Source organism: Diceros bicornis, chromosome 8 (assembly GCF_020826845.1).
Source record: "Diceros bicornis minor isolate mBicDic1 chromosome 8, mDicBic1.mat.cur, whole genome shotgun sequence".
Lineage (NCBI taxonomy): Eukaryota > Metazoa > Chordata > Mammalia > Perissodactyla > Rhinocerotidae > Diceros > Diceros bicornis.
In genome coordinates, this window is record NC_080747.1 from 6171701 (window position 1) to 6186015 (window position 14315).

General features: G+C 44.2%; 1 protein-coding gene across 1 annotated transcript in view; it reads left to right on the forward strand.

Annotated features, from left to right (window-relative positions):
- Window positions 1-4922, forward strand: part of EVC2 (EvC ciliary complex subunit 2) — a 138440-nt gene extending 133518 nt beyond the window's left edge. The window contains exons 21-22 of the mRNA XM_058546710.1: window positions 2230-2331; window positions 4235-4922. Of these exons, the coding sequence (XP_058402693.1) occupies window positions 2230-2331; window positions 4235-4505 (373 nt within the window). The 3' untranslated portion in view covers window positions 4506-4922. The remainder of the gene's footprint in view (window positions 1-2229; window positions 2332-4234) is intronic.
- The last annotated feature ends 9393 nt before the right edge of the window (window positions 4923-14315 follow it).

The following is a 14315-nucleotide window of genomic DNA, read 5'->3' on the forward strand; positions in this document are numbered from 1 at the left end:
TTCAACTCTTGTCCATGTGCAGACGTCTCTTAATACAATAATTACCACACTATTTGGACTATATTTCTGCTATTTCTATTAACAATTTAAAATTCCTACTTTTCGCAGTTACTGAAACACCTCCACAGATATTATTATTAACAGCTGCCTAATATTCTGCTGGGGTGTGTAGCGTAGTGCGTGGAGCTGTGACCCTGTGACTGGACATTTAGCTTGGGTTCGTTTTTTTCCTCAATTGTGGATAATGCTGCGCAGATACTTTCCTTTAGGATCAGGTTCCAGGTGTGCATTTGTTCAGTGAACGCTCTTTGTAAGGAAAGGCACGCAGCGGGGTGTGGAGTAAGGCGGGTCTGGGGAGCAGCCAGTGGTGCCACAGGAGAATAGAGTGTGTGGAGGTCGAGGCGGCAGGGAACGCCGGAGCAGACTTGAAAGTGTTGAAGCTGGCGTCCTCAACAGGATCCGTGAAGCCGCGGGTGGGCGTCTCAGAGCCCATGAGTCTGCCAAAACGGCAAGACTGAGTGGACAGGCGTGCATGTACATTATTTTTCCTGAGAAAAGGGGCAGTATCTTTTTATCAGAGTCGTAAAGGGGACCCTGACTCAAAAAGGTGAGAAACACTGCTGAGGGCTAAGAGCAGGGCTGGGGTGAGAGGAAGGGTGGGACTGTGGGAACACAGCTGTGGGGTGGGGTGGGAGTCCGCAGGGGCTGGGAATTGGGGGCCAGCACAGTCAGGGGGCTCTGTGGATGTGGTGAGAGGGCTAGATGTGGGCAGGGTCAGGGAACTGGGTGTGGTGAGAGACCTGGATGGGATCAGAGGACTGTGGGTGTGGGCGTGGTAAAAAGCCTGGATGTGGGTGTGGTCAGGGCTGGGTTGGTCAGGGAGTTGCATGTCACAATGTGGTTTCTCTCAGTGCATAGCCAGCGCAACATACGCAGATGGTAGGTAGATGGTAGGTAGATGGAGGTGACCCTGGAGGAGGAATGCGCATGGTCACAGGGGAGCCATGTCTGCCTGAGGGCCACCCAGGAGGACCTTGTTTACAGGGCTGCCCCTCTGGCCAGTTTAGTTTGGGAGGCTGGTGGGCGGCATGGGCAGGCTGATGTGGGGCAAGCCGAGAGCACCCAGGGTGGCTGTCAACATGAGGGTGGAGCGTGGGCATGCCCTTTCCTTGCCCGGCCTCATGGCCAAGGGGACTGGATGATTTCTGGAGTCCCGGGCCCCCGGCCATGGTCTCTGAGGGCAGGGCAGCCACTACTCTTGCGTCCCATGTGCCTGGCGCCTGGTCACATCATCAGTTCAGGTTCCTGTGTTTCAAGAACAGAACCTGACTGACTAATCTCAGCAAGAAAAGGTGTACGAGGGACCTGTCAGAATCCAGCAAGAGCTGAACGCCAGGTCCCGGGACGGGCAGGACCCAGAGTTAGACTCCTGGGAGAGAAAGCCTGGCCCCTCTGGAAGAGGGTCCATCTCCACCACCAGCGGGCTGTGTGAACCAGCCGAGGCAGAGTATGAGCTTGGCCAGAGCCGGGCACAGACAGGACTCTGGTTCCACACTCTCCTTTATTGACTTGAGTTGAGCCCAAGGCCCGTGCACGCCTCCCTCCTCTGGCTCTCCTATGCAACACTCTGCACTGTCCCTTCTCCTTCAGTCGAGAATCACACTCCTGCACATGCATTAGGGCCCCTTGCCCACCCTCCAGGCCTCCACTGTGCCCTTTCAACTTTCTCATTCATATATTCATAAAACACTTACTGAGTTCCTGGTTCGTCCACTGTCTTCGGCACCAGTGTGGGTGGGAGAGTAAGAGAGAGAGTCCCGCCACACGGAGCATGCTCTCCAGTCGGGGGTAGACAACACAGAAGCCAAGGCCAGGAGCCCATTCCTTCGTGAATGCTCCATGCACTCCCCTTGCTGGGATGCCAAGACTCAGCTCAAGTGCCCCCACCTCTAGGCCTCCTTCTTCTGTATGAGTGACATCACCTCTTACCTGTCTGTGACCCCTGCACTGGGGACCCCTTGAGAGCACAGAGTGTGTCTTGGCCGAGCTGGAGAAGGTACTCCATCAATGTGTGTTGAATGAGTGCAAGAACAAACGGTGGAAACTGTCAGAGTTTCTGGTGTCAGCCAAAGGTCGTGTTGAGGGATGCAGCCCTATAGTGCTTTGCAGGATTATGGATCACTCGGAGAGTCTATTCTTTTTGAAATATAAGACACTTCTTGCCTTCAGGAAACACCAGGCCTGGTGGCAGGCCTTAGAAAGCAAACTGCGAGGAGAACTGGTAAGCAGAGGACTGGAGAAGATGCTCTGGGCTCACAGGAGGAAGGAGAGGTAATGACGGCATCCGCTAAGGTGGGCTGGGGAGGAGGTCAGCCAAGTGCCTGTGAGAGGGATGGGGAGGTGGGGGGACTCGGAACTGGGGGTTACTACAAACATACCAACATTCCTTCCCTAGAGACCAGTCTTTACTCAAAGTAGGCTCAGTTCAGGAGCTCCAGATAAGCCTCTAGCTGTCAGGGGGCGAGTGTTCTCTTATCATTGATCAGCATTTCAATTACTGTATTTATTTTAACTGATGGCTGTTTTTAAATGAGGTATCCTTAGAAGGAGAATAATTCCTTATAGTTGTGCAGACTTTATAGTTTACAAAGCCCTTTCCCTTCTGTGGCACTGAGCCTCCAGCCCTCCAGAAAGTGGGGATGATGAAGCGGGAGCTCGGGGGGTCCGCTGAGGAGGCCCCCAGCCTGCAGCTGGCCAGCGGGGGCCAGGGGATTTGGGGCCAGCCAGCTCAGCCCCTTATTTCCCTCAGCTGCCAGGTGGGGCTGTTTTCATCTGTCAAGTGCCTTTCTCTCTAGCTGTGGCCACGGCACACCTGGAGAGCAGAGGAAAGTCAGGGGCGGAGTGGTTTTAGATTGCTGCACACAGTTGACCCGTGTCTCCAGTGCTTCCCGCTAGAGAAGACTGACAGAAAGAGTAACCCCGGGCAGATTCCTAACGGGCTAATACTTGGTGTCCAAAGTGTGCTCTGGAGAGAGTGGGTGCCCAAGGGAAGGGTCGAGCCTGAGTCCTGCCCCTTCCATGACTTCTCAGAGCCAAGGGGAAGGTGCTGAGACCAGGCTTCCTGAATTGTCCGTGATAAAAATCTCAGAGCCGCTGATAATAGGCTGGATATCAGAATTCAGTCCCAAAGAACTTAGGACAGGATGTTAGCCCAAACCAAGAACATGCAATTCAAGCTGTATTGATGTAAAGTGCTCCACTAAGAAACAGAAGTCAATTGCTCAAGATTAGGATGGGAGAGCGAAGGCATCCTGGGCTGCACTAATGTAAATGGGGTGAGCACAGATCAGGAGAAGCGCTGGTCGCACTGTCCTGGCTGTCTGCACTAGCCCCGGCTCTGCCTGGAGGCCTGTGGACTGATGGTGGAAAGAGGAGAGACTGTGAATCATACAGAGCTGCCTTTGAGTCCTTGCTCAGATTCATACTAGCTGCGAGGGCAGGAGTTAGTGGTGATGGCCGTGGAGCCTCATCTGCCACGTCTGTTGAGGAAGGGCCAGCCAGCCTGCCAGTGCCTTCCAGTAGGTCGACCCCCAGGGACATGGCCTCGTCCTGCACTGCTTGGGCAGAGAGAGAGCCCTGTGGCTTTCAGGTTGTGTAGGGCTCTGAGAGGGTGTCATAGAAGGGCAGCCTGGATGTAGGGGCTAGACTGCTCATGCACAGGATTCCAGCAATCCTTTTACAGGACATTCCCAAAGCGTGTCCCTCTGTTCTATTTCAAACACAGTTTGCCTAACTTCTGTTAACTTTGTTATCAGGTTTTACCAGCCTGCTTTTAGCATGAGGCCCCCAGGCAGTGGTGTCCTGGTAGATGTTTAACAGTTGGCTGGTGGGGGGAGGGACGGGAGCTCTGATGTGTAGCACTTGCCAACATCCATGGTGTGAATACTCCCACTCTGACTGATTTCAAGCTAACACCGTGATGACAACAGGTTCGCAAAACTCCTGAAAATTTAACAGTCATGAGTGGATGAGAGTTGTCTGTGGCAGGCCACTGCCACAGGCTCCAGCTGATTTCAGGGACAATCTGGTGACCAAAGAGAAACACGTTTTTCTAAAATGACCCCTGATTGGGGACCTAGGGACCAAGAGGGGGTTCTCCTGGAGACCTCTGTTAGGATACTCAGGAGGGTCTGTTGTCAGAAATGTGGACTCTGATCTTCTGTTCTTTCTTCAGCATATTAAAGAAGACCTGTCCCCCTCTCAGGGAGAGGTTGATGTTCTTGGGAAAAGAAAGCTGGCCACACCTGTCACTGGAGTCCATTGGTGAACTGGCCCCTGTGCCCATTGTAGGGGCAGACACCGTTGATCTACTGAACACGGGCGAAAAGCTCTTTATATTCAGAAATCCAAAAGAGCCAGAGATCTCATTGCACATTCCTCCCAGGAAAAAGAAAAAGAACTTTCTGAACGCCAAAAAGGCCGCCTGGGCCTTTGGCCTTGACTAGCCCAAAGGAAGCTCCAGGGAGAGTCTAAAGACAGCAGACTTGTTGTTTTCTCCTGCCCACCTGTGTGTTTGTTTATCGTGTACAGCTTGCAGATATAAATTGCACCTGCAGAAGACACAGACACCCCCCAACAGCCCCTCGACTTTCAAGGACTAGGCTGGTCTCATGAATTTCCAGATGGCCCACTCTTCAGCGTCGCAAGGAGCATGAGACATAGGACCAGCCTGTGAACACTCGTTGCTCTCAGACCCACCTCACGAGGGTCTGGAGGAGACCTCGGCCCCCACTTCACATCCCTGCGCCATCCGGCTGCGTCATGGGCTGTGTGTCACAAGCAGGCCTCTCTGTTCTTACATTCTGTGTTTATAACATATTCTGTTTTTATCAAGGGAACTTTCAAAAATAAATGCATTTTACACAAAACTCTTCTCACTGGAACTCGTTTTTGCTTTATGTAGGAACCATTTACTTGTCATCCCTTCTTGTGTTTTGGCTACACATTGTGGCGTTCAAGAGATTTGCCCTACATCATTCCAGTGGCCAGAAAATGTGCCAGCCGCTGGGGTACACCATCTCTAACTCAGAGTTATGTTTCCTTTTTACAAATGAGGAAATTCAGAGGCTTAAGAAGGTGGGGTGATCTGTGCAAGATCATAAATAAGTAGCAAAAGTAGCTAAATCAGGATTCACACTTGCTGCGGCCCCACACCCTTGTCCTTTCTCCTGGACTCCATCAATGGACACACAACAGCCTCACTCATTTACCAACAGACAAGCTGCACACACGTCCTTGTGTTGCACAGCGTGCTTTTCTCTGCCCTGCCCCTTCCCTCCTCACAGCAGTGGTTGAGCCCATGAGTCTCATTGCGGCTGGACCTGACCGTTGTCTGAGCTTTTCTGAGAGCCAGGCAAAGAATACAATTGCAATGGGTCTTTCCTGAGGGGAGGACATGACTGGGGAGCTGATCCTGTCACCAGCAAGGGGAAGAAAAAGGATCCTATTGAAGCCTCTGTTACATGAGTGTCGCTGCTAGACCCTTCCGGCTACTGTAACCCACTTGTTAATCCTCACTAATACCCAGCAAGCTGAGTATCACTACTCCCATTTTACAGCTAGGGAAGCTGAGACTCAGAGAATTTAAGTAATTTGCCTGCTGTTGCACCTCCTATAAGGGGGGAATCCTGGCTTTGAACCCGGGTCTCCTGACTTTAGGAGAACTTGTCCGCCATGAGACATCTCATTTCCACCGCAACCTGCAAGTGAAGTCTTCTGTGCAGTTTCCCATCAGCGTGCAGCACCACGGTGAGCAGGGACCTTTGCGGGCTGCACTTCCTCCAGGGGGCGGCTGTGTACCAGGCCCCTGGAGGAAGTGCCATAATGGCTGCCAGTTGGCCATATGGCTGCATTAGCGGATATGCACAAGTAAGCCGTTCAAATGCAGGCGAGAAGAGTTGTTGGGGCCAGCTTTCCCCTCAGAAGGCCCAGTGAGCAGAGAGAGGATAGGGAAGAAGCAGTGATTTTTACACGCAGGGTAGTAGGGTGGAAAATGCATGATCTTCGGTGTAAGCTGACTTGAGTCAAATCCTGCTCTGCTACTTGTGAGCTGTGTGTTCTTGGGCAAGTCATTTGACTTCTCTGAACTTCGTTTTTTCCATCAACAAAATGATGATAAGAGTCCCTTCTTGTGAGGATTAGATGAAACTGGACCTGTAAAGTGCTTGATGGTGTGGGCCTGCCATATCTATGTCCTTCTCTACCCCTTGAAGGTCACCCATCTGCTTTTCTGATAATTTCCTGCTTTTGTAAGGGCTCTGCTAGAATTATGCATGGTCGAAAGTAGATTGCACACAAGGATTTCAAAAAATAGCTCAAAATTATGGGCTGAAGGCTGATTGAAGAGGCTATTAACAACAACAGGAGGTGCCCAAGCTATTCAAAATGCAAGATTTGAACCTAATAGTAACTCCTTGTGTTAATAGACAGAGAAAGACTAACTATTGATTTACTTTTTTTAAACTCACTGCACAAGAAACAAGAACACGTGTTGGGGAAAGCCTGTGCTTCTGGAATCAGGTAAATAGGGTTTAATTCCTGGCTCTACAACTTTTGAGCAAGTCACTTTACCACTCAGAACCTCAGTCTCCTCATCTGCAAAGCAGAGGTCCTAATAACCTGCTTTAGAGTTAGGACGTCATAAAGAGTACAGATATTGGATATTATGTCCACAGTGTCTGATTAAATGTTGGTGCACAATACGTGTATCTTGTTCATTTTATTATATTTTTACGTATTCACAAAATTGAGCTTTGTGGTTCCTTTCATGCCTGTTACCACTCTAGGTGAAGACAGTGACCTTTCTAGAAGGGCTGTACCTGCCACAATACATGGAAGCCAGCTCAGAAGAGAGAAGCTCCATGGAACTTGAACTGAGAGGACTTGAGCTCAAGTTTGGGCTCCATTACTCACAAGCTGGATGAAGCTGATCATATTGCTAAACCTCTCTGAGGCTCAGCTTCTAGTGGATTCTGTCTTCTAAGAGTTCAGCCTAGTTGAGTTGACAGACACAAAAATAAATATTTGTTAAACGCAAGAGAGAAAACAGATATGTGAAAGTCATGCTGTGGGCTTTTGGAAATGAGATCCAACCTGACTGGGGATATCTGGGAACAGCTTTATGCTCATGACCCCAAATCTTTATCTCCAGACCGGACGTCTTCTGGGGTTCCAGATGCTTATGTCTGCAGCTTTCTGGACAGCTCCTCCTGGACACCTCACAGATGCCTCAACCTGCGTGTCCAACCCTGAACTCATCAGCTTCCTATGAAACCTATTTTACTCTGGATGTCTCCTCTCTGAGTGGAGACAAAGATGATGACCAAATCTTGCTCATTGTACCACTGCATTAGCCTTAACATCTATGCCCTCCTCCTTCCCTCCAGTCCTGCCCAGGCCAGTGTATCATCATCTCTCTCCTGGAGGGTGCCAGCAGCCTCCGTCTCTCCAGGCCAGCCCCAGCCAGTTTGTTCCATGGTAGCTATATCTGCCTAAGTCACTCCCTTACTGAAAGACCTCCAGAGACTTTTCATTGCCTACAAGACCTCCGTGAATTGTCCTCTGGTTACTTTCCTAGCCGTGTCCATAGAGGAAGCCCCTACTTTCCAAGGAGCCATTGAGTGGCCATGTGACACAAGGGATAAGGTGGATCTGGGTTTGCCTCCTGGATCTGCCATTTACTGTGTAGCCCTAGGGAAGCCACCTAACTTTTGTGACCCTCTGTTTCCTCACCAGTTTTAAAGAATTAATGAAGTGATATGTATTATATGCCTGAGACAGGGAACACACAATAAATGTTAGCTATTATTAACTTAGAAAGTCTTTAAACAGAGGAGTCACATGATCCTATTTGTTTTAGAAAGGCGATGCCAAAGGCGTGGTAGAGGATGGACCAGAAGAAGAAGCAGTTGTTTGGGCTTTTCATTGATTTCTGTTCTCCAAGGTGCAGCTCCAGGTAGAGAGCGAGGAGATCCAATTCTGCTACTGCCGTGTGTGCATCGTGGCTTCTCTGCCTTCATTTGCCAAAAGCAGCAGCAGCCACTACACCACCACCAACAACACTAACACCATTACTCTTGAGTTTGCCTTCTCTGGGTCAGGCACCTCACTCAAAGCTTTATCTAAATTTTTTCTGGTCAAAAAGACCAGGAAGAGGAGATGTTTTTCTCATTTGACAGATGACAAGCTACGAAATGACTTACTCATTATCAATGTTGCAACCACAATGTCTCACCTACCCGGTGATACTTGCCCTTCCTCTCTAATTTCATAGCACCCCAGCTTCCTTTGGGTGGTACTGTGCTCAGGAGAAGGGGATTCCTCCTCCAGCCCCAGAATATGAACCACTGGTTTCCAAAGTTTCCTTACAGGCTGTGAGGGTGATGCTAACAATCTCTGCCTTTTAACTGGGTATTTAGACCATTATATTTAATGTATTTGTTGACATACTTGTACTTGCATTTCAGTTGACCAAATTGCTGTTTAGTTTTCTATTCTTTGATTTATTTGTTCTCTTTTTCCTCTGTTCCTCCCCTTTTTGCATTAAGTGAGTATCTTTTACAATTCAGTTTTATCTTCTCTGTTGTATTATTATCATACCTCTTTTTTTAGAGGCTGCCCTAGGGTTTACAATATACATCTTTTACTTGTCATACTCCACCCTCAAATACTATTATGTACCTTCACGTGCACTGTAAGAATCTTGCAACAATATACTTCACTTCCCTTTTCCATTCTTTCTGCTATTGTTAATCATATTTTGCTCCTGTTTGTGTTAAACTCCCACATACACTGACATAATTTTACTTTTAATATGCAGTTACCTTTTAAAGGGATTTAAGATGAGAAAAAAATGTATTTTATGTTTATGCAAATATTTACAACTTCTGGTGTTCTTTTTTTTTTTCTTTTACGTGGAGCCATATTTCCACCTTGAATCATTTTCCTTCTACAGAAAGAATGCCTCATAATATTTCTTCTAGCGCAAGTTTGCTGATGATGAATTTTCTCACCCTTTGTGTCAAAAGTCTCTTTATTGCCTTCATTTTTGAAAGATATTTTTGCTGAGTATAGAATTCTAGGCTTACAATGTTTTAAATTTTTTCTTTCACTATTGTAAAGATGTCCCTCTGTCTTCTGGTTCACATTATTGCTGATGAAGTGTTTGTTATATTGGCTTAATGTTCCTCTCTATGTATGTGTATTTCTTCTCTGGCTGTTCTTAAATTTTTATTAAAACAACCATTTCTTTATCTGAGATTTTCAACAGTTTGACCATAGTTGCCCTTTGTGTGGTTTTCTGCTTGGAGTTTGTTAACTTTTCGGTTCTGTGTAGTTTTCATCAAATTGTAGAAAATTTTTGGTCCTTATATATATTTTCAAATAATCTTTTAGTTTCTCTTTCTCTCTCCTCTCTTTTGGGAACTCCAATTGCACCTATGGGAGTCCACCTAATATTGTCCAAGGTCACTGATGCGCTGTTTATTTTTTTTGCATTCATTTTTTTCTCTCTGCAGTTTGTTTTGGATACTTACTGTTGCCATATCTTCAAGTTCATTGATATTTCCCTTTGCAGTGTCTCTTCTGCAGTGTTTAACCAGCTCTTAATCCCATCTAATATATTTTTCGTTACCTATATTACATGTTTCACCTCTAGAAGCTCCATTTGATTCTTTTTCTAAAAAATAAACTTTAGGGGCTGGCCCAGTGGCATAGTGGTTAAGTCCACGTGCTCTGCTTCAGCGGCCTGGAGTTCACAGGTTCGGATCCTTGGTGCGAACCTACGCCCTGCTTGTCAAGCCGTGCTGTGGCAGGTGTCCCACAAAAAAAGTAGAGGAAGATGAGCACAGATGTTAGCCCAGGGCCAATCTTCCTGAGCAAAAAGAGAAGGATTGGCAACAGATGTTAGCTCAAGGCTAATCTTCCTCACCAAAAACAAACAAACAAAAAATAAATAATTAAAAAATAAAAAACTTTACTTTTTAGAACAGTTTAGATATTTGGAAAAAGTTACAATGATAGTACAGTGATTTCCTATATCCCTGAACCAAATATTCCCTATTATTAACAACTTACATTGGTATGGTACATTTGTTATAATTAATAAACCAATATTAATACATTATCATTAGCTAAATTCCATACTTTATTCATCTTTCCTTAGTTTTTACCTAATATCTGTCTTTCGTTCTAGGGTCCTATCAAGGATATCACATTACTTTAATCATTATGTCTCTTTAAGCTCCTCTTGGCTGTGACAGTTTCTGAGATTTTCCTTATTTTTGATGACCTTGACAGTTTTGTGGACCACTGGTGAGATATTTTGTAGAATTTTCCACTATTGGAATTTTTCTGATGTTTTTGTCATGAGCAAACTGGGATTGTGGGTTTTTGAGAAGAGGCCACAGAGGTGAAGTGCCATTACCATCACATCATATCAAGGGGAGATGCCAGAAACTTGACTTATCACTGTTAGCGTTGCCCTTGATTGCCTGCCTGGGGGGTGATTGTCAGATTCTCCACTGTGAAGTTGCTGTTCTCCCCGCTTCCATACTGTACCCTTTGGAACAAAGTCCCTGTGCACAGCCCACACTGAAGGAGTGGACAGTGTGCTCTTGGAAGGTGGGTGTCTATGTAGATTAGTTGGAGTTATTCTGCATGGGAGATTTGTCTCCTCCCCCGTTTACTTGTTTATTTCAATATTTACTTATATCAGTATGGATTCATGATACTTATCTTGGGTTATAATCCAGTGCTACTCTATTTCTTTGGTTGCTCACACTATTCCAGGTTTGGCCACTGGGAACTGTTTCAGTTGGCTCCTGCGTCCCTTTGACATACCCTCATCGTTGTGGCTGTTTTTGTTTGCCTGTTTGTTTGTTTTTGGAGCAATTCGTTATTTTCTGGCACTACAAGATGCTCCAGGCTCATCTTGTATACTACCTGCCCCAGTCTTAGAATTAGCCATTCCTCCAAGGAGCCCTGGTTCCTTTTATTGGTATGAGAAACCAAGATCTGGGTGCTGGGTGTGCTCATTGCTTCTGGAGTGTCCTTGCTTCTAGACTCTCCCAGCTGACAGCAAGGGAATATATGTGTGCTTTATAACCCTTGTACATTCACACATCTATAGATATTTCTATATATGATCAACTGTACCAATATTAAGCTAAACATGAGTTCATACTGATGTCTCCAACTCTAATCCATTGGCACATGGATCATTCTATCCTCTGTTTACTTATCCTTAAACTCCCACTACACAGTGTGAAACATACCATCTGCCATCCATTTACGTAATTGCTCAATTCCGGTATACGCGTATGCACTGTCAGAATTGTTCATCCTTATCCCTGTGAGAAACAACTTATCAGCTAGAGTACACTGTTCATGTACAGTTTCTTTTGCCAAAGTTTTACAGACTCCACTCATTTCCAGAATTACTTAGGTCAGCACCTTTTTCCTGCACCCTCTTCAGTGAGGTTGTTTCCTATATTGGTAATACAAGTAGATGCTCTTGCTACAGTCCGCATTCCTTCCTGGGCTCCCCCAACCTCTTAAGTGATTTTTTTAAATTGGCATACATCAAAGTTCTCTCTTTCTGCTGTAAAGTTCCACAGGTTCCTTCATATGCATCATGCCATGTATCCACTATTACATTATCGTAAAAAATAGCTTCACCACCAAAAATGTGCTTCATCTGTTCAGTCCTCTCCCAAGTCAAACCCCTGGCAACCACTGATCTCTATAGTCTTTCTTTTTCCGGAATGCCATGTAACTGGAATCATCCAGTATGTAGCCCTTTCAGACTGGCTTCTTGCACTTGGCAATATGCATGTACTGTTCATCTGTGTCTTTTTGTGGCATGATAACTCATAATAGCTCATTTCTTTTTATCACTGAATAATATTCCACTGTGTGAATGTACCACAATTTATCTATTCACCTACTGAAGACATCTTTGTTGCTTCCAGTGTTTGGCAATTATAAATAAAGCTGCTATAAACATTCTCATGCAAGATCTTGTGTGGACGTAAGTTTTCAAGTCAGTTGTGTAAATACCAAGGTGTGCACTTGCTAGAACATATGGTGAGATTTTCTTTAGCTTTGTCAGAAACTGTCATAGTGTCTGCCAAAGTGGCCGTACAGTCTTACATTCCTGTTAGCAATGAATGAGAGTTCCTGTGGCTCCATATCCTTGTCAGCCTTTGATACGGTCAGATTTTATCATTCTAGCCATTCTAATAGGTGTATAATGGAATCTTGTTGTTTTAATTTACTGTTCGCTCATTCACAGATGATGTTGGGCATCTTTTCATATGCTTATTTGCCATCTGTATATCTTCTTTGGTCAGGTGTCTGTTCAGATCTTTTGCCTGTTTTTAATTGGGCTGTTTGTTTTCTCATTGTTGAGTTTTAAGAGTTCTTTGTATACACTGGATACAAGTTTTTTTTAAATCAGATATGTGTTTTTCAAAGATTTTATCCCAGTCTGAGGCTTGTATTTTTATTCTTTTAACAGTGTCTTTCAAAGGAGAAATTTTCAGTTTTTTAATTTTAATCAACTCCCACTTATCAATTTTTCTCTTTTGTGATCATGTTTTTGATGTTGTATTTAAAATCTTATCCCCAAACTCAATATCTCCTAGTTTTTCTCCTGTTTTCTTCTGGAATTTTCATAGTTTTGCATTTTACATTTAGATCTATGATATATTTTGAGTTAATTTTTATGAAAAGTGTAAAGTCAGTGTCTGGATTCATGTCTTGGCATGTGGATATCCAGTTATTATGCATCATTTGTTGAAAAGACTATCCTTCCTCCATTGAATATCTTTGCTACTTTGTCAAGTTTCAGTTAACTTTATTTGCGTGGGTCTGTTTCTGGGATCTGTGTTCTGTTCCGTTGACCTATGTGTGTATTCTTTCACCAATACTATACTGTCTTGATTACGGTAGCTTTATAGTAAGTATTGAAATCAGGTATTGTGAGTCCTCCAACTTTGTTCTTCTTTTTAGTATTGTGTTGGCTATTCTTAGGTCTTTTGCCTTTCCATATAAACTTTAGAACCATTTTGTGAATATCCATAAAATAGCTTTCTGAGATTTTTATGGGATTCTCATTGACTATGTAGATCACCTTGGAAAGAACTGACATCTTAACAATATTGAGTCTTCCAATCCATGAACATACAATGCTTCTCCATTTATTTAGATCTTCTTTGATTTCTTTCATCACTTTTGTAGTTGTCTACATAGAGATTCTGTGCATATTTTGTTAGATTTATACCTAAGTATTTCTCCTTTTTGGTGCTATTGTAAATTGTATTTTTAAATTTTCAAATTCAAATTGTTTATTGCCGGAATATAGGAAGGCAATTAACTTTTATATATTAACTATATAATAATATATAATTATATATATGAACTGCAACCTTGCTGAACTTGCTTATCAATTCCATAAGATTTTTGGTCCATTCTTTGGATTTTCTACATAGCCAATCATGCCGTCTGTAAACAGACAGGTTTATTTCTTTCTTCCCAATAGGTATGTCTTTTATTTTCTTTTCCTTGTCTTACTGAAATGGCTAAGACTTCCAGTACTCTGTTGAATAGGTGTGGTGAAGGAGGACATCCTTGCCTTATTTACAGTCTTAGGAGGGAAGGGTCAAGTTTCTCACCATTAGGTATGATATTAGCTGTAGGTTTTTTGTAAATGTTCGTTATCAAGTTTAGTAAGTTCCCCTCTATTCCTAGTGTTGAGAATTTTTACTATGAATGGGTGTGGAATTTGTCAAATGCATTTATTCCATTAATAGATATATGATCGTATGATTTTTTTTCTTTAGCCTGTTGGTGAGGTGGATTACATTAATTGATTTTCAATGTTGGACCAGCCTTGCATATCTGGAATAAATCCTACTTCTTTATCGTGTATAATTCTTATATTACATTATTGGATTTGATTTGCAAAGGTTTTGTTGAGGATTTTTGCATCTGCGTTTTGAGAGATACTGGTTTGTATCTTTCCTTTCTTGTGATATCTTTGTCTGGTTTTGTTATTAAGGTAATGCTCGTCTCATAGAATGATTTAGGAAGAGTTTCCTCTGCTTTTATTATCTGGAAGAGATTGTAGAGAATTGATATCACTTCTTCCTTAAATGCTTGGTAGAATTCACCAGTGAATCCATCTGGACCTAGTGCTTTCTGTTTTGGAAAATTATTAATTATTATTTCAATTACTTTAATAGATATAGGCCTAT